At 35.0% G+C, this 25021-nt stretch overlaps 1 protein-coding gene across 2 annotated transcripts in view; it reads right to left on the bottom strand.

Annotated features, from left to right (window-relative positions):
* Positions 1-2725: 2725 nt before the first annotated feature.
* The window catches only part of KLHL8 (kelch like family member 8), a 67017-nt gene continuing 44721 nt past the window's right edge, over positions 2726-25021 (bottom strand). Inside the window, exons 3-10 of one of the 2 annotated variants that reach the window (XM_019465034.2) lie at positions 20431-20979; positions 18600-18786; positions 16086-16211; positions 14781-14892; positions 8895-9063; positions 8514-8673; positions 6262-6463; positions 2726-6016 (exon numbers count right to left, since the gene is read on the bottom strand). In XM_019465034.2, coding sequence (XP_019320579.1) covers positions 5893-6016; positions 6262-6463; positions 8514-8673; positions 8895-9063; positions 14781-14892; positions 16086-16211; positions 18600-18786; positions 20431-20979 — 1629 coding nt within the window. In that variant the 3' untranslated portion in view covers positions 2726-5892. Of the gene's footprint in view, positions 6017-6261; positions 6464-8513; positions 8674-8894; positions 9064-14780; positions 14893-16085; positions 16230-18599; positions 18787-20430; positions 20980-25021 lie in introns of both variants that reach the window. The other variant, XM_019465024.2, reaches the window with a different exon arrangement.

Genomic DNA, 25021 nt, shown 5'->3' with positions numbered 1-25021 from the left:
TGAAAAGAAACACTAGGGCACCTGGGGGGCTCAGTCTGTTAAGCGTCCAACTTTGGCTCAGGTCATGACCTCACAGTTCGGGGATTCAAGCCCCGCATTGGGCTCAGTGCTGTCAGAAAGAGCCTGGAGCTTCTTTCAGATTCTGTGTCTCCCTCTCTCTCTTTCTCTGCCCCTCTCCCATTCACTGTCTCTCTCAAAAAATGAATAAACATAAAAAAGTTTGTTTTTTAAACACCAAGGTACAGTCAATAGATCAGAAATGTTCTAGTTCTTAATTAAGGAGTAGGTACACAGGCATTTAATTTTTATTCTTCATTACTTCCATGTTGCATGTATTTCTTATATATAAATCAAACATTACATAAAGAACTATAGTGACCAGTGGTTACCAGAGGTTGGGTGTAGGAGATAGACAAAGTGGGTGAAGGCAGTCAAAAGTTATAAACTTCTAGTTATAAAATAAGTCCTGGGGATGTAACTACAGCGTGGTGGCTGTAGTTAATAATGCTGTATTGTATATTTGAGAGTTTCTAAGAGAGATCTTAAAAGTTCTCACAAGAAAAAACTGTGTGGGGCTGAATCTTTTTGTTACATTTTTTTAAACATGTTTACATTTTGAGAGAGAGCGCGCAAGCAAGGGAGAGGCAGAGAGAGGAGGCACAGAGTCTGAAGCAGGCTCCAGGCTCTGAACTGTTAGCACAGAGCCCAACGTGGGGCTCGAACCCATGAACCATGAGATCATGGCCTGAACCGACGTCGGACACTTAACAGACTGAGCCACCCAGGTGCCCCTGTGTGGTGATGAATCTTAACTAGATGTATTGTGGTGATTGTTTCACAAAATATACACATACTGAGGGCATGGGTGGCTCAGTTAGTTAAGCATCTGACTCTTGATTTTGGCTCGGGTCATGATCTGACAGTTTGGGAGTTCAAGCCTCACATTGGGCTACATGCTGATGCCTCGGAGCCTGCTTGGCCTGTCTTGACCCCTCCCTAGCTCACAAACACACACACTCTCTCTCAAAATAAATAAATATTTATATATATGTGTGTGTGTGTGTGTGTATATGTATATACATACAGACATACATACATACACATACACATATTGAGGGGTTCCTGGGTGGCTCAGTCAGTTAAGTGGCTGATTCTTGATTTTGGCTCAGGTCATTATCTCACAGTTCATGGGTTCAAGCCCACCACTGGGCTCTGGACAGACAGTGTGGAGCCTGCTTGGGATTCTCTCTCTCTCTCTCTCTGCCCCTTTCCCACTTGCATATGTCTTCTCTCCCTTTCTTTCTCTCACTTAAAATGAACATTGTATATATTTAAATATATACATATACACACATTGAATTATTATGGTGTACACCTGAAATTAATGTTGTATGTCAATTATATCGCGATTTTAAAAAATTAAAGGGACAAAAAACAGATACCACAGTGACCAGAAATACTTTTATATTGCTAAGACACTATGAAAAAGGAAATCAACTTTCCTTAAATGTATGTATACTACCTTGTAAGAGCAGACATAACAGCTGGTTAAGGTTAGCTGGCCAATCACTCATTAGTTATGGATCTTGGACAAGTCACTTAATGTCTATTTTTTAACTGTAAAATACAGAATTTTTGAAAGATTAAAATGTTATAAAGTGACTGGTACAAACTACATGCTTAAAAAAATTATAGTCATTAATTCTCCCCTCAACTATTATCCAAATTTAAGAAACCCCTTATATTCTAAAGAGTTTGTTCAGGTAGACTGAACTTAGTATGGACCATCAAGTAACTTTTTTAAACAACAAAATCCATAAGATTTTTGTATCAAACAAGGTTATCCTCAAAGGAGCTACATACTTCCTTCATTAAAGTTACTATTGCTCAAGGTGACTAGAAATCTTCCATTGACTTGCAAAAAAATTTTCTATTAAAAAAAAACCCTTATTTTTTGATGGTAGATTTCCCGTTATAACTATAGAATATTTTTAATCAAGTTTGATGAATAAAGTACACATGGCCATAATCAAGTTAAGATTCTAGTCAGAATTAACATCTGACTGGGATGCCTGGCTGGCTCAGTCAGTAGAGCATGCGACTCTTGATCTTGGGGTTGTAAGTTTGAGTCCCACACTGAGTGTAGAGATCACTTAAAATCTTAAAAAAAATTTTTTTTTATTAAAAAAAAAATCAACATATGACTAAGATGAATGATGAGACTAATCCTCTTGGATGCCTTATAAGTAGGCTCTTGGGGCCATTGTCAGAAAAATGTTTAGCAATGCCAACATAATTGGGAAAAAAAAAAGCAGGGTTACTTACTCAGAAGGGCAACATTCATCCTAACGCATCTTTATGCATTTATCTCATTTCTAGATAGTACAAGTCTGCAGCTGCTGAAGAGACCACTTCATCATTTGCTTAGTGAAACCTTTTATATTAGTTGCCTTTAACCTTTAATATTTGTAAGGATAACAAAAATCTATTTTCAGTTAAACAAAAACATCCTTTATATAAGAAAAAATATTACAGCCAACCTACTAAATCAATTTCAAGGATGGAGAATAAACAATTATATAGTTTTGATAGGATTCTGTAAAAGCCATCAAAAAAATAAGATACAAAGTTACATAGACCTTATAGATGTTGCTATTCATAATACATATATGCAGTATTATTTTGAACCAACTGTACTGATGTGAATCCAACTCTGATCTCAGTATTTGGTAGTATATATCATAATTTATTATTTTGATTTGTTGGAGTATTACTACACAATTTATATATGGCTCTAAGAAAATACTATTGCAACTTTTAATTCCACAGAAAGAGACAGCCAATGACACACCAATAATAATTTCCTTAGGAGTCTGATGTAAGAAATCACAGGAAACATTCTTAACTTAAAAGATATGAATTAGATTCTTAATGCATTCTCTATAAGACACGAAGAAAAAGGAACAAAGAAAATTCTTAAGTTTACCATTTCCAAGAGGAGTTTATGTAATGTCAACAATCTCTTATCTAGGCATTTAACAGCATTATAAATTTGTGTGGGAATTAAGAGAATAAATAATACTCCTTAGAGGGAGTACAATACAAAGTTTATTCAAACACTTAAAATAATTTAAAATAATCAGTTATGCAGAGTACAGTGAAGTTAGTAAAAAACAATATCAAGTAATTTAAAGTGGCAGTACCATATAGGAAAGCAGTGGCTTTAATGACTTTATGGGAGAACCACACATCTACAATTCTTCTTGAAGAAAAATAATATGTGAACCTTTTTTTAATTTTTTTCCAGAATTTTTCTTTATTTCAGAATGTTATCTCTATTTCAGATCACTGTTTGGTATTCCTATTAACATCAAAGGTTAAAATGAAAGGCCTCACAATTAAGTAGCCATATTGTTTTGATAATGTCATGTCTTTATTCCTATGAATATAATTATCTTTCAATTGCAGGAGTCCTTCAGCCTGATTGTCATTTCCTATCTCAAAAATGTGTCTTTAATAAACTGCGTATATTGATTCCACTATTTATCTTTTCATACTATTGTCAGGTCCTTCAAGACTATGCTCCTAAGTATCTACACATAATATAACAGACAGCTACATGTTTCCTTTACTTCACTTTACTTCCCTTATGAGTAGTTCCTATTTTATGAGTAGCCAGGGTACCAATTTAGTATGTTAGATGACTATAGTATAATAAAAACCAGAAACAAATGTAACACCTTTATGCTCCTAAACTCTACATGTGCTAGGCAGAAATATATTAAAGAAAAAAAGCATTTTAAATAATCTTAGAAACAGTAAGATCAATGAGATCCCCTCTCCCACAAAATAAAAGTAAAACATATTAGTAACCACAGCCAGACAAGCATTATTCACAAGAATTCCATGAGACATAAGAAATAGACAGTTGAAGCCAGGTGTTGAGATTTATTCTCCATATCCAGCTAGTTTATAACCTGTCCACTGAGTGCTATTGAGTTAAATGCTTTGGGGACTGACTGAAATATGGTTATAGTTACACAAGAGAACACTGATTCAAGTCTAGCAATGACTTACGAACTTGCCTATGAGCTGATAGCAAAAAAAAAAAAAAAAAAAAAGGCACAATTTAGGAACTTTTAAATCTGCCTCATGAAAGACCTTTATCTGCTAGCCCTCTTACTATTTTTTATTTTTTTGGTCTAATATACCAAATAGGCACTGGCTTTTGTAATGTGGCTTTCTACCCTGCTGTACTGACAAGCCCAAGTTGTTTTGTTTTTTTTTTAAGTCTTAAAATTTATGTTAAGTAATCTCTATATCCCACATGAGGCATGCTCTCATGACCCTGAGATCAAGAGTAGCATGCTCTTCTGACTGAGCTAGCCAGGTACTCTTGAGGTTGCCTTTTAATGAAGGCCATCAGAGTTACTAGGCAATGAACTTCAGAGTTGGATGGATGGGGGTAATGTTCCTCACTGCCCTCATTCTTTGTGAACCAGATGACTGCCAGCAATGAAACTACACTAAATTCTGAAGCATGACGACAGGAAAATTTAGGAAGGCCTGGAAAAAAGGTACCAAAGTGCATTACAAATACAAAACAGAATATTTTAATATTCTTCATAAATATTTATATAAATATTCACATATAATGAATAGGCCATTTTATAATACTGGTTAAAACCATGAAGAGCTGTTAAATCAATAGGTTTATCAATATCCTGGCTTCAAATTAATGAACAGAAATATTTTCAGTTGAAGCTCAATAAATATACTGGAGGGGATTAATTATACAGAAAAAACAGTAGTTTCAATCTTTCTCTGTTTTTACCAACAATATCTTTTATTGGTAATGATGGACTTGAACCACATTCTGTAAACCACACTCTGTAAAGAATTTTTGTAAAAATGCATTCATTTTCTGATAATAAATAAACTCATGTTTGATACTGTTTAAAAAAAAAGAGCAAAATGGAAAGATAATAATCCTGGGCTCAAAACCAAATGATTAAACTAAAGAAATATTTTCAGATTTCTCTCAGTGAGTCATGTAATTGACACCATTTCTTTTCAAGGTGTCTCAACTGGGCACTAGAATAATATTAACTCTAAAGCCATTTCCTCTGATTCAATTTTTGCTAATAAACAAATCTTTCCATATGAGATGAAAAAATGAAGGTATAGATTTATTTAGATGGAATTAGTTCAGCTAGGTATTTGGTGCCCTAACAAGTCAAACTGAAATTAAGCGCTTGGATAGCTCTCCCATAAAGCTTCTGAAAATTCAGCTAGTGGCACTGAGAAAGATTAAACATTTTTTCTACTTCTGTAAATATCCAAGAAATTTAAAAACTGACATCTAGAAAAAAGCAAGGCATAAATTCATCAGCACCAAGTAGAAATGATCTTCAAAAGGAGGTCTCTCATGTATCCTGATATAATATACTTGTGTTGATGAATAGGTTCTAATCACCCCTCTAGGAAAAGTCCACTGCCTACAGTCAACACTTTTAGGCAAAAGGAAAGATAAAACTCAGGCAAAATGGAAATGATTCCATTTTACATTTTGATTTATCCAAAATGTTTTTAAAAAGGGATTTCAAGGTTTTTGTACTTTTTTAAACATTTTTCAGAGGAGGTATGATTTCAGGTTAGATTGTTTTCCTTCCCTATCCCATTATTTGCTAAAGTGGGAAGTATCAAATTTATCTTTATTACTAATAATTCTTCAGCTACCATCTAAATGCTGCATTTAGTCACACTACAACAGCTTCCATTTAAAATAAGGCTCTAGCAGTAGTGAAAACTGTTCAAAAGTGATCATACAAAACCTTGGTTGTCTTTCCTGCATATGAAATATGACTAAATTGTTGGTGGCTAGACCTCAAATCACATACAGTCCACCACATTATTCGATCCATGACCTACATCTCGAATTTGGCTAGTTAGACAGGCGCACACAGCTACACCTGCTCCAGCTCTGCAGTGAGACACAGATCCAACCAACTCCCACCTGTAAAGATATAGGGAAAAGTGTGTTATCCTAAAACAAAGCATGATTTATTTTACTCAAAATGCTAACTGAAAACAAAAACTCCCTATTATTGAGACTGGTTTTGAAAGGCAGCAAGTTTCCTCAGGGAGATAAGATACCCCAAATGTTTTAAATTAATAGCTATGACTGTAAGTATTTTAGCACTCTGGAGTAATTTGCTACTGGAAGATCCCATTAAAGCATATGGAAAACATGAAAATTACCTATTCAGCACTGGGTCAAATGCTTCCACTGTATTTAAGTATGCGTTGCCATTATGACCACCAACTGCAAAGATTCTGCCCATCACTGTTGCGATCCCCACGCCACCCCTGGGAGTGGTAAGTGCTGCTACATAATCCCACTTGTTGCTTCGGGGATCATACCGCTCAACTGAACTCAGAGGAGAATTATCATCAAAACCACCTATATTAAAAAAAAAAAAAGATTTTTAATAGTACTACATCTCATAGAAATTAACTATTAAATTTCAATCCAATAGCTTCTACAACCAAATCTTCTGACATTTTAGAAAATAGAGAAAATCCAGGAAAAAATTCACCCCAATGCCCATCATCACTACCAAGTCCAATCAGACATTTTCTACAATTCGAGATAATTTAGATAGTATTTTACCTCACTACTAAGATTAAAAATCTTAAAGTGGAAAAACTCGAAGTCCCTGTCTCTAAGCAGATAATTTAGAAGAAAAAACCCCCACAAACATTTATATAATTTGTCCTTAAGCCTCCTAGAGGTAAGGAAGATAGTACCGAGATTCCTTCTCTATGTGTACAGTGTGTATCATATTTTTAAACAGAGGGCTTGAGAAGAGAATAAACTACCACTGAATCATTTGACTCACTTAGATATGTTAAAGTTTTCCAACTGTTTCCCTTAATACTGTTAATGGCCTTCATAATTACAGAGATGGCTATGACTGAATTTCCACCAATTTTTGCCAAAACTACATCTTCATGCTACATATTCTAGATGATGACAGTCCTCTCCATATATCATTCTAACAATGTTACTTATTATATTCCTGAGGGTTTTTTCCTTTAAAGATAACTGTGCCTCTTTTTAGACTCCATCTCAGTCTACATGAGTAATAACTCTCCTGAGCAAGTAAGCCTATTTTCCTGAGGACAGGAAGTATTGCTATAACGATCAGTCTATTTAGAAACAAGGTCAGTAAAAAAAAAAAAAAGCAACAACCAACAGTTAACTCTCTAATGGATTTAACTTTACTAAATCAACTTAAGTGAGGTAAAATTCACCAATTTTATGTGCATAATTCAATAAATATTGACAAATGCATACAGTAGTATCATTACCACCATGACCAAAATAGGGACAGCTCTCCTAAACAGGGAGCTGTGAGAGACAGCAGTGGTGTGCTGCAAGAACTCTGGTTTCTCATAGACTCAAGTTCAAATTCCAGCTTTGTCAGTAGTACAGGCATGTGACTATGAGTAATTTATTCATGCTGAGTCTCTGCTACCTCACAAAGCTATGATGGTCAGATAGGATCTGAAGGTAAATTATGTTATTTCTTTTCTTTAATACACATAAACACATAGAAACATTACTTCTATTACTTGCAGATATTTCAATGCTAATACTATCCCACATTTCCTTATCAAGAACTGTAAGTTATGTAACACTAAACATTTTACATTTACATAACACATCATGTAAGATAAGTTCACATTATGTTTATGTTATGTTTCTCTGTAAAGAAGGGAATTAGCAATCACAATATTGCTATCTATTAACTGGGTAGCTACAAAGTACCAGATGCAGTTTGAGATGCTTCATATATATTATCGCTAATTCTTAGAATAAGTCTTTCAAAGATAATTCTCATTAATCCTCATTAGTAATTCTATTATTCCCATTTCATAGTTCTTTAAAACCCTGCTAATGAAAGTGTGCTGAATGGACCAGAAGCAGCATTGATTATCACTTGGGAGCTCTTAGAAATACAGAATCTGGGCTCCTTCCTTGCAGTTTAACAGTATCTCCAGAATATTCATATGCATATTAAAGTTTGAGAAAGCACTGCCCTATGGTTCCTTCCAATTCTGCAGTTCAGTGAGTCAAAAAGCATTTGCTTAAAGAAGTCAACATAATTCCCTTGAAATGAAGATGAGAAAAAATGTCTTAGATCTTTAAAGATTATAGCAAAGCACATTTGTGTCCTTACATTAAAAAACATATATCTTAAGTATAATCTTCTACTCTAGATATATTTGCTACTCCTAGTAAAAATATGACAGTAGAAATTTTAAACATGAAAGATGAAGATGTAAACAAAAAAGCATGAATGTGAACCTTAATAATTCAAAAGCAAATCTTAGGACTAATTCCACTTGAGCCTAACTGCAACATAATCTGTGTTATTGTGTTGTCCTATGACACTATCATTGTATATCCTTCAATAAATTAAACTAGAGAAATACCATCCACTCACCAACAACATATAAGCAACCATGGAGCTCACTAACTCCATTGCCTGCTCTTCGTTGACCCATTTCTTTAACTTCTATCCACTTATCCAGATGTGGATCATACCTCTCCACACTAGATAAAGAAGCAACTCCATCATTGCCACCTACTGCATAAACATGGTTCTAAATAAAGAAAAAATAAAAACACATGACATTAGATTTTTAAATGATTTATATGTGGTCTTAATGGTAGACTGGACTGTGCAAGAAAGCAGCGTTTCATGACATAATATGGTGTGCAATCAATCTCTGCATCCTGGAGAAATGAATATAGCAGACTTTTCCTTATTTGGTTAGGGATGTAACATGATGCAATCCAATAAGCAAACTGCCACATAACTTACTATAAGAGCCACAGAGCCAACTCCTCCACGGGGAGTATTCATTGGTGCCACTGTACTCCATTGATCAGATTCTATATCGTATCTCTCTACATCATTGAAGCAAGTGTTGTCATCTAACCCTCCAATTGCATAAATTGGACCTCCCAAGGAGGCCAAGGCTATGCCTCGCCTGCAAAGACAATAAAAACACACTTTAGCATCCAGTTGTGTTTCCAGGAAAAAAGTAGTGAAAATATCATGCTAACAGGAAGTCGTTTACTTTGTTAAACCTCAGTGTTTTTTCCCAATTATTTTTAGATTTATCAAAGCTTCTAAACAGATGACTACAAGGCTGCCAAACTGTATGACTCTATATGAACAGTGCCCTCTGGAGTTTTATAATATGCAGCCTACACAGGTTACTTTAAACTCAAATGAAATAAAGTAAAACCCAACAAAATACCATAAGTGGAGTCCAAAACATTCAATTAGCAAAACACACAGCTGCATAATAAGAGATTAATGAACTGACACATATTTTGCTATGGAGGTCAGAAGTCAATCTCAATTCTAAATTAATGTAATTGCAGAGCACGTGTTATTGGTTTTTTTTTTAATTGTTTAATGTTTATTTATTTTTGAGAGAGAGAGAGAGACACAGCGTGAGCAGGTGAGGGGCAGAGAGAGAGGGAGACACAGAATCCGAAGCAGGCTCCAGGCTCTGAGCTGTCAGCACAGAGCCTGACGCGGGGCTCCAACTCACAAAGTGTGAGATCATGACCTGAGCGAAGTCTGACACTTAACCAACTGAGCCACCCAGGTGCCCATCAGAGCACGTGTTTTGATGCAGGGTTTCACTGTACCACACAAAAGAATCAATTTTTATATTACATGATTTATATCACATTGGTTTACTTCTGATGGGCATTTATTTCTCTTTTTGAAAAGAAGGAGACAGCCCTTGTTAAAAGCTAACTCACTGTAATGGTGACCAGAAAAAAAATTCCATCAATTTCTTAAAAAACACATTCAAAGCAATCAAAATTTAAACTATTCTAAAACTGGGGCGACTGGGTGGCTCAGTCAGTTAAGCGGCCAACTTTGGCTCAGGTCATGATCTTGCGGTCCGTGAGTTCGAGCCCCGCATCGGGCTCTGTGCTGACAGCTCAGAGCCTGAAGCCTGTTTCAGATTCTGTGTCTCCCTCTCTCTGACCCTCCCCCATTCATGCTCTGTCTCTCTCTGTCTCAAAAATAAATGTTAAAAAAAAAAAAAGATTTAAACTATTCTGAAACTATAATCCGTCCCTGAGTTGGTATGTACTTTGGATAAAGCAGTATATTTTATAAACATCTACTACCTTGCTTCTTCATCTGTAACCCATTTGAGAAAGGAGCAGACATGGGTGGTATTGAGTTAATATAGGTAAAGCACTTAGAATGGCAACTGGCCCATATTTAGTGCTATGTATTAGCTATATTACTGGAGAGCACAGCTGTTTAACTGAGATTCTAACTCTTTAATTAAAGAGAATCCTAGGAAGAATTCTTAAAGATAATGTTGTTACTCATTTTCAGTCCCCTTAACCTCTTTTCTCTTGAGTATCAAGCAATGACTTACAAAATACTGTGGCAATAAAAACTCACAGGTGTGTGAATATGTGTGTGCATGCTAGGACATACAGGTGTTATATCGTGGCAGACGTGTGCCAGATAAATCTCCCTCCCCACCACCATCCCAAACCACAAGAGCATATGACATATTGGCTATCTCCTACTACTCAAAACTCTGTTGATCTTCATGAAATCACACGTGTGAATTCCCTCCTAAATCTCTGGCTGGTACTATTCTGTTTCCTTTATCAGCGCCTTCTTTTCTACTTCATCGTCAAATTTTGAAGTTCCCTAAGGCCTCTTATCACTTTTACTTTCTCTCCCAAGGTAATTTCATTCCTTCCATGGATTTATGGTAACATTTATTTATATTTCTAATAAATGTAATGGAGCATTCTGTAATTCCTCCCAGTGAATTACATGAATTATATGTGTATTTGTTAAAATAATATCTATTTTGCACCACATGGGAGATTAAATTAGATTACCTTTTCCTTTTCCTTTTTCAAATTCACAATTCAGCAAATAGAGTGAGGATGTCAAAGACAGCTCAATAATTCACATAAACCTAGATATGAGAGTAATTCTGCCTTCTTGATTCAGAGTGAAAACGTAATGGAAGAAAAAGAGTTATCTGGATAAATACTGAAAATCTTGCCTAAGAGCAGCTTTGTACAGAGAATAAAATTCAAAACACCTTAATTTTATCTTGCAATTTTATTTAAAGAAACAAACCCAAACTAATAAAACCTAACTTCAAATATTGAGGTTTATATCAAGGTTTGCAAACTGTAGCAACACTCTGTAAGAGTTAAAAATGGCTAATACGAAAATGAACAATTTTATTATTTTTTTTAATGTTTTTGTTTTTTTGAGTGAGTGAGGAAGGGGCAGAGAGAAAGGGAGACAGAGGATAAACAGCAGGCTGTGCACTGATGGTGGGACTTGAACCCACAAACCATGAGATCATGACCTGAGCCAAAGTCAGACACTTAACCAACTGAGCTACCCAGGCGCCTCGTGATGAGCAATTTTAAACTGAACTGCACATGGGGATACACTAACATCTAATTTTCTATTTTTAATTAATTTAACATAAAATGTTTTTAACTGGGTTTTCTTCTCATGTTATAGTATGAGATATTAGATGGAAATGTGAAGAGAGTTCTGCTGAAAAGAGATTTTTAGCTTTTCTTTTTTCTTCACAAGGAGAAAGAATCCTAGGGAAGAAAAAAACTGGTCTTAAAATACACTATTACTTGTCACTTACTTAGAAATAACATTTTAATACTTTAATAGAACTGAATTTATGCTACATAGTAACTACCAATAGCTTAAATTATAATGCGTAGATTAAAACATGGGAGAAAATTCTAAAGTACACTTTTAATTTTTATACCCTTGCCTTTTTATCATGATGCTAAGCTGGTTTTTAGCCAAGACTTGGACCAACATGTGAGGCCTGAAACCATAAAAATCCTACAAGAGAGCAAAGGCAGTACTTTCTCTAACGTTGATCATAGCAACATCTTTATACTTATGTCTCCTGAGGCAAGGGAAACAAAAGCAAAAATAACCTACTGGGATTACATCAAAATAAAAAGCTTCTGCACAGCAAAGGAAACAACCAACAAAACTAAAATATATTGAATGGGAGAAGATACCTGCAAATGACATATCCAATAAAGGGCTAGTATCCAAAATATATGAAGAACTTACACAACACCAAAATAATAATAATAATAATAATCCAATTTAAAAATGGGCAGAAGACACACACAGACATTTCTCCAAAGAAGACATCCAGATGACCAAAAGACACATGGAAAGATGCTCAACATCAATGATCATCAGGGAAATGCAAATCAAAACCACAATGAGATACCACTTCACGCCTCTCAGAATGGCTGAAAATCAAAAACAGAAGAAACAACAATGTTGGCAAGGATACAGAATAAAAGAAATCCTTGTGCATTGATGGGAATGCAAACTGGTGCAACCACTATGGAAGACAGTACGGAGGTTCCTCAAAACATTACAAATAGAACTACCCTAATATCCAGTACTGGGTATTTACCCAAAGGATATAAAAACACTAATTTGAAGGAAAATATGCATCCCTATGCTTACTGCAGCATTATTTATAATAGCCAAGCTATGGAACCTGACCAAGTATCCATCAATAGATGAATGGATAAAGAAGATGTGGTATATACATACAAAAAATATTACTCAACCATAAAAAGGAATGAAATCTTGCTATCTGCAACACCACAGATGGAACTAGAGTACAGTGCTAAGCAAAATAAGCCAGCCAGAGAAAGATAAATACCGTATGATTTCACTCATATGTGGAATTTAAGAAAATAAAACAAAGGAACAAAGGAACAAAAAAAAAGGAGAAACAAACCAAAAAACAGACTCTTAAATATAGAGAACAAACAGATGGTACCAATGGGGAGGTGGGTAGGGAACGGGTGAAACTGTTAAATCATTATATTGTACACCTGAAACTAACATAACACAGTATGGTAACTACACTGGAAGTAAAATAAAATTTAAAAATCCTCTCTCCAAACCAAAAATCTTCAACAATTTTTTATATGACACAGTTTTCAGGTTTCTTACTAACCTGCTAGTCCTTGCATGCATCCCAGGTTATAACTCTCACATTTACAACAATTTTTGTGTGCACCCATTTGCCATAATTATTTTCAAATGATAAACATATATTACTGTATTAGCAGGTTAAATTCATTTAAAAAATCCAATCAGAATAAATTTAAAAGGATGCAATAAAAAAGTATAGAGTCTAACTTTTATTACCATCTCCCAAATGATGTTGTATATATCCCACCGAGACCCCAGCTATAGATACAGACAGATCAGCATAAAGAATACCACTACAATCTTCCTTGATATAAAGACTCCACTTCTCAAGACAGGCAACTACACTGTATTCATTTTCCTTTTCTTTCTTTCTTTCTTTCTTTCTTTCTTTCTTTCTTTCTTTCTTTCTTTCTTTCTTTTTTTTTAAGAGCTGTGCTTCATATTGGTTCATGTACTTTTCTCCATAAGAAACATAAATTAATTGCAAACCTGGTTTTCCACCATGTTGTACTGGTATATTTCATAATATCTAAAGCAGGCTTTTAACCTGTAACCTTAATATTTTTAAGTATTACTGCCTATCAATTTAGAGTATGTTTGGTCTACTATGCTTTTGAACCTTGATACCACCTTAAGATACCTGAAAATTCGATAGAATAGTCATTAAAAAAATTCTGAACAGGCTAGTCAACATCCACTAAGTCATGCTACTGCAAATCTTTCTCCTCTTTAGACTGATCCACTTAGCAACATATATTTCAATTTACTGTAGATGAAAAGTTTAAATATTAATGCTAATAAAAAATAAGTAAAAAATGAGAGATATTTTCTTAACATGTTAAAATACTATGCCTTAGTCCTAAAGCCAGTATCTCATTTACTAGGGAAACATCAGAGACATTTCTACTAAGATCAAGAATAAGATAGAAATGCCTACTATCTCTGCTACTATTCATGCTGAATTAGATTAATAGCCAATATAACTAGATAAGAAAAACCAATTCAAAGCATAGGAATATGTGGAAAAACTGGCAAAAGTTGAATAAGGTCTACGGATTAATTAATATCTTTGTATTAATGTTAGTTACCTGGTTCAAATAATTGTACCACAATGGTGTAAGATGTCAACATTATAGGTACTAGTTAAAGAGTATATACAGCAGGATTTCTCTATCTCAGCACTACTGACATTTGGGGCTAGAAAATTCTTTGCTGTGGGGAGCTTTCTTGTGCATTACAGGATTTTTAGCAGCATCCTTAGCCTCTCTCAACTAGATGCCAGCAACAACTCCCCCAACATCCCCGACCCCAAACTATGACAACCAAAAATGTCTCCAGGTATTGCCAAGCATTCCAAAATGGGAGTGAAATCATCTTTAGTTGAGAACCATTGGTATACAGGAACTCTACTATTTTTGCAACTTTTCTGAAAACCTAAAATTATTTCACAGTTAAAAGTAAAAAAAAAAAAAAAGTCAATGCTCAGGTTTACATGGAAACTATATCAATTGTTACTATATTCTAAAATATAAAAATTTAAAATATATTCTCAACGGATGCTTTAACAAAATGTGTTTAAGAAGGTATTTTAAGTTTCTAAAAGTGTAAAAAGCAGAAAATTAGCCCTTTAAATTATTGAGAGCTTTATTTTCCAACAAATCAAAAAAAATTTCCATGCTGATTCACCTCTTTGTGTTCATTGAAGCCTTCATCATCCATTTATTAGTGAGAGGATCAAACATCTCCATGCTACCTAAATGTTCATTGCCATCATGTCCACCTACTGCATACACTTTACCTGTCAAATAGAGAAGCATTTTCATTTGATTCCAAGTAAGTAAACTGTTATACAGATTTATACTCAACATATAATTAGAATAGCATGAGAATTTCAAACTATTCTTCTGTTCAACATCATGAATTAATGTCAGTTAAATAGTCAAATTAAAATAATTATAAGCTTCTACTTAATAAAATGCCTGGAATGTGCTGCTGTATATGAAGTTACTTAAATGCTCAAACACTATCCTACCTTAGGTTTCCCAACTTATTACTTAGTAGATGAAATCACTAATCATGCTTTCAAAGAATGTTTGATAAAATTTTTAAAATGCTCAGTATGTTAAAGAAAATATAAAATTCAATACATATGATCAAACTTTTTCTAAATGAAATTATTAAAAATACACATACAATAACTGTAAAGATTATATACAAAAATGTCAACTAGGATTATTTCTGGGTGTTTGGATTATAGATGATTTTTACTTATTAGAATGTTTTCAAATTTCCCCCAAAAAAGCTTCTATAATCAGAAAAAAAGTTAATTTTTCAAGTCTCCTAACAATTTATCCATGTTTCTGTAATTATTTCATTTTCAGTAACCAGTAAAAATATATATATAATTTCAATAATAAATATATAGAGGGGCGCCTGGGTGGCTCAGCCGGTTGAGCGGCCGACTTCAGCTCAGGTCATGATCTCACGGTCCGTGAGTTCGAGCCCCACGTCGGGCTCTGTGCTGACAGCTCAGAGCCTGGAGCCTGTTTCAGATTCTGTGTCTCCCTCTCTCTCTGTCCCTCCCCTGTTCATGCTCTGTCTCTCTCTGTCTCAAAAATAAATAAATGTTTAAAAAAAAAATTAAAAAAAAAAAATAATAAATATATAGAAAAAAGCTGATATATATTTGAGTTCAATAAACACTTTTCCTTAGTTTATTTTGCAAATATAACTCAAAAGAGTTTAACTCTTTATTTTAACTCCCTTCTCCCTACTACTCATCTCCCACTGAAGCATCTACATGCAAGAGATTGTTCGCTGAGCATCTATGGGCATAAGGCAAGTAAATAATCACCACCCAAATATTTTATTGATAATATTGAAACATTTTATAATTTAGCAATTTTCTTACAGAAAGAAATTGTCAAAGTTTACATATTTATAAAAAGCGTTATCATCATGTGCTATGACTTAAGACAATAATGGACCTACCTTCCACAGAGATTACACCGACGTGTCGCCTTCGACTATTCATTTCTGGCCCAAAAAACCAACTATTTTTGTTGATAGAATAGCATTCAATACTGCGAAAGGGGTCGCCAGATCCACCTCTACCACCTACACAAAACAGCACACCTGAAGGTAAAGCCACAAAATAGAGATCAAAATTATAGCTCCCTAATTTTTTAAAAATTAGTGTGGAAAAAATACTTAGAAAGTCAAAATTTTGATGAACTGCTAAAAAAATGAGTTACTTGGATAACTTCAATGTCATTGTTACTAAAAAATCTGATTTTCTTTTTCCCAATTTCAATGTCTCAAATAGGATACATCAGCTATCTCTGTTTGCAAACATCTCATTATAGTATGGTTTAGATCTTCACCCACTCTGTAAAATTTCTGTTGCTAAGGTCATAACTATATCCAGTAAACTCCTAAGTTAATTTCTTATTGAATACAACTGCCACATTTGATATGTTGATCACCCTGTTTTGGGGGAAACTCCTTAACTCTTCTGATTTCCATAATATCAAGGTTTCCTTTTGTCTCCAATAATTTCTCTTTCACATGTTTCCCATATTTCATCCTCAGCCTACTTCTCACATACTTCATGATCACACAGGAAAAGTACATTCATTCCTTGATTTTAAATTCCATCTGTATCATAATGCCTTCCAAGCTAGATATCTAAGCCACATTTCTACTTGATGTCCCATGTAGTAGTCTTTTGGCTTTCAGACTGTCAACAGAGTAAACTGATTACAAGACTCTTTCAACAGCTTTCCATTACCTACATCAGTAGTTCTTAAAAACTTTAGTGAATGTCACTAAACTATATGCATTTAAAAATGGTTAAGGGTGCCTGGATGGCTCAGTAGATTAAGTGTCTGGCTCTTGATTTCGGCTCAAATCGTGATCTCACAGTTCGTGGGATGGAGCCCCGTCTCCAGCTCTGGCTCTGCATTGACAGTGGAGAGCCTGCTTGGGATTCTCTCCTCTTTCTGCCCCTTTCCTGCTTCACACACTCACTCTCTCTCCCTCTTTCTCTCTCTCTCTCTAAATGGATAAACACTTTTTTTAAATGGTTAAAATGGCAATTTTTATTTTATACATATTTCACTGCAATCTAACAAATATCAAAACTTCAGTGAAGTTTACAGAATCATCTGGAAGGCATAAACCAGATTTATGGGCCTGACCCCCAGAGTTTCTGATTCAATAGGTGTGGAGTAGATCCAAGAATCTGTATTCCTAACAAGTTCCCAAGTGAATGCTGATGCTGCTGGGCCAGGGGCCACCACTTCCTTTATACTTTGAGAATCAATGCCCTACAAGATAAAGCCAGCACAGCATAAAGGCCTTGTTGCACTGTCTAACCTGATCTTCTCCCTCTCTTTGTCTTAAATTTCATGATTCTGCAACATGCATACAGTGCTCATCCTCAATGGTTCCAATGGCAATTTTTGGTAATATCATTCACTTAACACAGTTTAGAAATGATTATGCTGATATCTGTCTCCAGAGTCCAAGATAGGTTAGGACTATATGTTAACTTATATTTTGTACTAATCAGGGCTATCACAGTGCCTGGTATGTACTAGACATTCAAGAGATGCAAAAGGAACCGAATACCCCTTTCCTTAACTGGCACCTAGGAAAACGTCTGTTTATTATTCAAAACTAAGGTTTACTTTCTCTATAAAACCTTTTCTGACCCTTCCAAGGTAAAAATAACCACTCTTTTGTGTTTCCCATTATACTTGTGAATATATCAACGTCCCTTTAATACTTCAGTGCATTTTTTTATTCACATGTCTATTTCCCTAGATCAGACTGCATGTTCTCTCAAAATAGGGCTGGCTATGTGTATCTGCATTTCTGATGCCTGCCCCAGAACTTGGCATGTGGTAGGCACTAGATAAATATTTGCCAAATGACTACATTAAAAAAATGTCTAAAACTGCTTTGCCATCTTTTCCAATTCAATATTTTTTTAATTTTTTTTAATTTATTTTACTTTTGAGAGAGAGAGACAGAGTGTGAGCAGGGGAGAGACAGAGAGAGTGGGAGACACAGAATCCGAAGCAGGCTCCAGGCTCTGAACTGTCAGCACAGAGCCCAATATGGGGCTTGAACTCATGAACCGTGAGATCATAACCTGAGCCAAAGTCGGACGCTTAACCGACTGAGCCACCCAAGCGCCCCACTAATTCACTATTTTTATTTAAGTTTATTTATTTTTGAGAGAGGGTGAGCATGGGGAAGGGGCAGAAAGAGAGGGAAAAAGAGAATCCCAAGCAGGCTCTGCACCGTCAGCACAGAGCCCAACACGGGGCTCGAACCCACAAACCATGAGATCATGACCCGAGCCAAAACCAAGAGTCGGACAACCAACTGACTGAACCACCCAGGTGCCCCCTTAGAATTAAGTTTGGGCATACATAACCAATATTCAGATACCATAAAGAACCTTCAAGTAGGTGATAAAATGAATAATTTCATTACCAGCAGTATGTTTCCTTGGAGTAGTCCGAATGGAATATTCAAAGTCAGGTACTGCTCTGCTACTCAGATGAAGATGGTAATTTCTTGCTTCATCCAATAAATCTCTACATTTTAGATTTTGCTTGACAATCTGTTCTTTTGCCACAACACCCATAAGAAAATCAACTGGCAACAGCGGCAGACGAACCTAAGATCATGAATAGTTGTGAATATGAAGTTTAAGTTGTAATTAGAGAGCTCATTCTCTACTTCAACTGTAGTATGTTTATGTTCTCTTTTTTAAACTCATTTACCTCACAAAGCCTTTCTAACATGTGAGTGAAGTTCAATGAGCCAAGTTCTATAGTGATTTTTCAGTACGGTGCACTGATGAAATCAGATTATATGTTAAATGCATCTTCTCCTCTTTAAAAACAGATTTAAGTAGACTGGATAAAATAATTCAATGTCTTCATTCAAGTTACTTACTTCCAAAAATGGTTGTGTCAGAATCACAAGGCCACACTGCTGCTAGAGAAAAGGTGCAATCAAAACAAAATCGCTATGTTTTGTTCTTTTGCCTTTTAAAGCTAAGACTGAACAAATGGAAATGTGATTTCTTTCTAAAACAGAAACAGTCATAATATTAAACAAGCGTTGTTTTCTTCAAATCAATGACCTTGTAAGGTTATATACTAAATCAGGGATGCATCCCTTCTTTCAGTAGAGGCACTCACCATTCTTCCCTTAAAGATGCACTGATTTTCTAGCGAATAAAGGGGATGATCAAACCAGGAAATATGATTTTGAGTTAAAAGTATATAAGCATTCACACAAATAAGATATAGCTTCAAGATAATAAAACTTTTTGTTTTTGTTGACAAACATATTCAAAGTAATTCTAAGGCCTATTATCTCCCGATCCAAGTTACCCTGTTGACAATAAGTAGATAAACAAATAAATAAAAAACAGCCATGTTTCTGAGATTACAAAAGTAAAACTGTGGTGAGAAAAGAAAATGGAAAGTGATGTCTTGTGGTTCTTTCCAAATAAGAAATTCACTAAAATTTAGAAACTTCATCATAAAACCATAGTTATTTAGAGCTGTTTCCTCAGAACCATTTTCTATCAACATAAATAAAATATTCAGTACTGCAATCTCAAAGGGCTATTTTAAACATTCATGTTAGGGGTGCCTGGGTGGCTCAGTGGGTTAAAATTGCGACTTCAGCTCAGGTCATGATCTCACGACTCGTGAGTTCAAGCCCTGCATCAGGCTCTGTGCTGACAGTCAGAGCCTGGGGCCTGCTTCAGATTCCGTGTCTCCCTCTCTCTCTGACCCTCCCCAACTTGTGCTCACTCTCCCTCAAAAGAAAGAAAAGAAAAGAAAAGAAAAGAAAAGAAAAGAAAAGAAAAGAAAAGAAAAGAAAAGAGAAGAGAAGAGAAGAGAAGAGAAGAGAAGAGAAGAGAAGAGAAGAGAAGAGAAGAAAAGAAAAGAGAAAAAAAAAAAGAAAGAAAGAAGAAAGAAGAAAGGAAGGAAGGAAGGAAATGAAAGGACGAAAGAAAGGAAGAAACAAAGAAAGAAAAGAAAGGAAGGAAGAAACTTTAAAAACAAGAAACCCATTCAAGTTAAAAAGCAAAGAATGATATTTCTAATTAAATGCAATTCAGACTTATCCTTAAACAGCATAGGGAATAAACAGAAAAGTAAACAGAAAGCCATTTTCACATCATATTACACAATGATTTCTATATTCCTTCGGGTAGTCTGCACTTTTCTTGATAAATGACACATGTTAATTTGCTTCCATATCATTTCATTTCTATACACAATCTTATTTCAGCCCCTACCTGTGCAAGTGTTTCATCCAACCATTTGGAATGATGCTGAGGATTGGCAAGAAGCCACTTGATGGCTGCACTATAGACCTGCTTTTCATTCTCAATATTTAGATCACTGGAGGACAAAAGCTTATGGAGATGCTGGGGTGACACACTCACAAAGTCTTCACACTCCACCACTTCAGTAAAATGCTCACAGGCATACTGATCCGCCATGTCCATTAAGTCTATTCGATTGTGACTTTCTGCAAAGGCTCTTACCGCCAGGCAGTTGGAGGGATGAAAATGTAACTTCATGTATTCACAACAAGCTCTAGCCACCAGTTCAACCTGTAGAATACAGGCTGCATATAAAAGAGGTTGGACATTGTCAACAGTCAAAGTGAGCCTTGAAGAATAGACAAACTTTACCAAGTCTTCTATTGCATCACCATCAAAATCTCTGATCTCAATCAGTGTTTGCTTGGCTTCAGCCATTTCAGAGAGAAACATGGCTCTGAAGTAAGGGATAACACAAGCCAATACTAGTTTGTGACAAGAGATTAGCTTTGAGCCAACCTGTTCAAAACAAACAAACAAAAGGAGACAGTTTAATATCAAAATCAGTTTTACATCAGCATTGAGCATCTGTTGTAGCAGGAACAAAAACTTCACACAAATTTAGTGTATTTGTTTAACAGTGTAATCCTTTGGTCACTTATTTTAATGTAGGGCAATTTCTTAAAGTCAGGCAACTTTCTTCTTCCAGATTAGCCCCTTATCTTCTACACTTCTATCCACAATGTATATTTGGTAAGCTGATTTTCTGTATTAATCTCAAATTTCAGAAGCATTCTGTGAATGAAGAAGAACAGCATACATCATCTAGCACTACTTGGGCACTATTCTTGTTTTTGGTCTGTGAGTCCCTTTTCTAAAAAAAAGCTTTCCAGTTTTGTGGATATAATTGACATCTAACATTATGTAAGTTTAAGTCAAACAACATAATGATTTGATGTATGTATATATAATGGAATGATTATCACAATGTTTAGTAAACATCTAACACCTCACATAATTCTGAATTTTATCTTTCCCTGTAACAAGAACTTTTAAGATTTCCTCTCTTAGCAACTTTCAAATATACAACACCGTATTATCAACCGCAGTCATCATGTCAGGCACTGTTCTAAGTGCTTTTCACATATTAATTAACTCACTTAATTGTCCCAATGCCCCTATGAGTAGGCATTATTATATAACCACAGTTTATCAGTGAGAAAATTGAAGCACAAAGTAAACAGACCACTATTTAGTAGTATTTACTATGAGCTTAAATAAAGTTTTTTTCATTCCTTATTAAATTATTTTGAAATAGTATAAAAAACAGAATAACAATGAAAGGACACCTGGATGGATCAGCTGGTTAAGCGTCCAACTCTTGATTTCAGCTCAGGTCATGATCTCACAGTTCGTGAGTTTGAGCCATGAATTGGCTCCACGCTGACAGTGTAGAGCCTGCTTGGGATGCTCTTCCCCCTCTCCTTCTCTGTCCCTCCTCTGCTCTAAATAAATAAACTTAAACACTAAAATTTTACCTTATTTCCTAAAAAATTACACTACTGTCAATAGTTTGCTATTGTAAGTGACACTGTAGTAAGTTTTGCTGTAATTGAAACTTTATTCACACTCTATTTAATTTCCTACAGATAAAATCCTAAAAAGAAATGGTATTTCAAAGGATAGGCACAGTTTGGGATACAGACTGCTAAACTGTCCATCTCTGATCTCCCTACAATATTTGTGCCATATTCTGAGTACTAACTTATTAAAAAGTATTTGTTAATTTAATGCATGAAAATATTATCTATTTTAGTTTATCTTATACTAATATCATCGAATCATTCATTAATTTTGGGCTATTTTTACCTCTTCTATAAACTTATTCTATGAGTTTTTTCTTATGTTTTTGTAAGAACTCCTCATATATTTAGAGTGTGAGTCGTTTGCCATATATTAGTTCAAAATTTTCTCTTTTATGGTGTGCTTTTTTAGTCAACCCCTCTAGATTTTTACACAATCAAACCAATCTTTGTCTTTATAATTTCTGCCTTAGATGCTATGCTTAATATTAAACACATTAACTTCAGGTATTCTAGTATTTTTAGGGTTTTATGTTTTATACATACACCTTTATTTCCATCTGGAAGTTCTGGTACTGAGTACCAGTTATCTCCTTATTAACACAGCAGTAGTTACCCAGTTTTCTTAGCACTTTGTGTTAGGTAATCTTTAAATACAGTAGGCTACAGGACACCTGGGTGGCTCAGTTGGTTGAGTGTCCAACTTCAGCTCAGGTCATGATCTTAAAGTCTGTGAGTTTGAGCCCCACATCAGGCTCTGTGCTGACAGTTCAGAGCCTGGAGCCTGCTTCGGATTCTGTGTCTCCCTCTCTCCTTCCGCCCCTCCCCTGCTCATGCTCTGTCTCCCTCTCAAAAATAAACAAACATTAAAAAAGAAAATTAAATACAGTAGGCTAGTGTTTTACCAATATTCCTGTTTTCATGTAGCATTTTGACTATGTAATACACTTACAGTTGTGTCTCATTATTTGGGAATGAATTTTAAAATGAGAACTTCTAAAGAAAAAGGCCTGAGGAGTATTACAATGTATAATAAATGCTTTTGTTTATAAATGTTCCTCCTGACCTTTTCTCACTAATGTGGAGGAAGAATGAATATCCCTTCAACAAATACAAGATTATGGGGCGTCTGGGTGGCTCAGTCGGTTGGGCAGCTGACTTCAGCTTAGGTCATGATCTTGTGGTTCGTGAGTTTGAGCCCAGCGTCAGGCTCTGTGCTGGCAGCTCGGAGCCTGGAGCCTGCTTCGGATTTTGTGTCTCCCTCTCTTTGCCCCTTGCCTGCTCACGTTCTGTCTCTGCCTTTCAAAAATAAATAAACATTATAAAAAGAAAACAAACAAAAAAAACAAATACAAGATTATCATCTCTGTTGGTTATATTGCATTTAATTTTTTAAAAGAATCCACAGGTAAGATTCAGATTTTACTGAGACTCAAGTTGCACCCTATACTAAAGCAGAAAGCTTGGCATGTTTTCAAATTCACTTAAGCCCTAAAATGGGATCTGAAATCTGATATTAAGCATTTTAAAAACAGGCTGAAAATATCCTTTTTTAAAATATTCTGCACATGCCACCATTGAGATTTAGTTTCTATGCAAATATCTGTAAACCTCACATGGCATAAATCTGCTTAAATTTGCCAACATGCCATTACATAAAACAATTCTACAGTTTCCAGATAAACATTATTTTAACACTACCTTCTCACCCCAACTGTACAAATCAATGGTCCACAAATTATTTTCATACTGTTCATAAGACTTTGTTCCTCAACAACTCTATTTTAATTTCTTGATTCAATAACTAAAACTTGAATATTTAATACACACACAATCACACCCCCAAAGTGATTAAAGATAATACACCCACTCTTTTTTTTTTTTTTTTTTGAGAGAGAGAGAGAGAGAGAGAGAGAGAGAGAGAGAGAGGGAGAGAGGTGCAGAGAGAGAATCTCAAGCAGGCTCCGCACTGTCAGCACAGAGCCCAATGTGGGGCTCAAACCCACAAACTGTGAGATCATAACCTGAGCTGAAATCAAGAGTCAGATGCTTAACCAACTGAGCCACCCAGGTGCCCCCTTAATACTTAATACTTTTTTAACATTTGGTCATTCTGGTAACTATTCTTTTGTGAACTAGTTGTTATTACATAGGTTCACTTTACTTCTAAGTATTAATTGTAAAATCCCATTAATACAGACTGTTAAAAATCATTTACAAATACACTAAACTTGTTTTTAAATCATTGAAACAAAAACTAAAGTGTATTAGTTTGAAATGTTCATAATTATGCCATTTAATTAAAACTAAGTGTTTGAGAACTACACTGAAATAAAAATGCAGAAGACAAACAGTGAGACAGAAATAGAGTGGAAGAAAAAAATCCAAATGCCCGTCTTTTATGTTTGTTTAGAAGCTATATTCTAATTTCTCAGTTTTAATCCCTTGTTAATTTTGTCCTTTTAACCTCTTAGCTACTCTTTTCGATAATCCACCAATTTTAATCAGTTTGAATAGTCAAAATAGCATTTTACAGCCAAGGTCAAGAAGGGGTTAGATATACAAAACCAAGATAGTTTGGCTTACATGTAGTGAATTATCACATTATAATGTCTAGCCACATTCACTATGCTACAATCTTGGTTAATCTTACTACATTCATTAGAAAAACCTGCACAATGGAAACGATGGATAACATTTTAGGGGTCAAATAAACAAGAATCTACTAATATAAGTATTTAAATACACCTTCTGAGCAACATGAAAAAAGTTAAAATATCAATTTATTACTTGAATGTCAGAAAGATGAACATTCATTAGACAGCTTAACATAGAATGCTTAAGTGTCAAAGACAGAATCACCTTCTCATTTATCATTTCATTAGATTATGTCTGCCTTCCCATCAGGAGTTAACTGTTACATTTATAAGGATAATAATTTTATCATTTCTACCTATTGGAAGTATGGTACTATAATG

Source organism: Panthera pardus, unplaced genomic scaffold, assembly GCF_024362965.1.
Source record: "Panthera pardus isolate Hobbes unplaced genomic scaffold, ASM2436296v1 HiC_scaffold_13, whole genome shotgun sequence".
Taxonomy (NCBI): Eukaryota; Metazoa; Chordata; class Mammalia; order Carnivora; family Felidae; genus Panthera; species Panthera pardus.
This window is presented reverse-complemented; position numbering and strand designations above follow the sequence as displayed.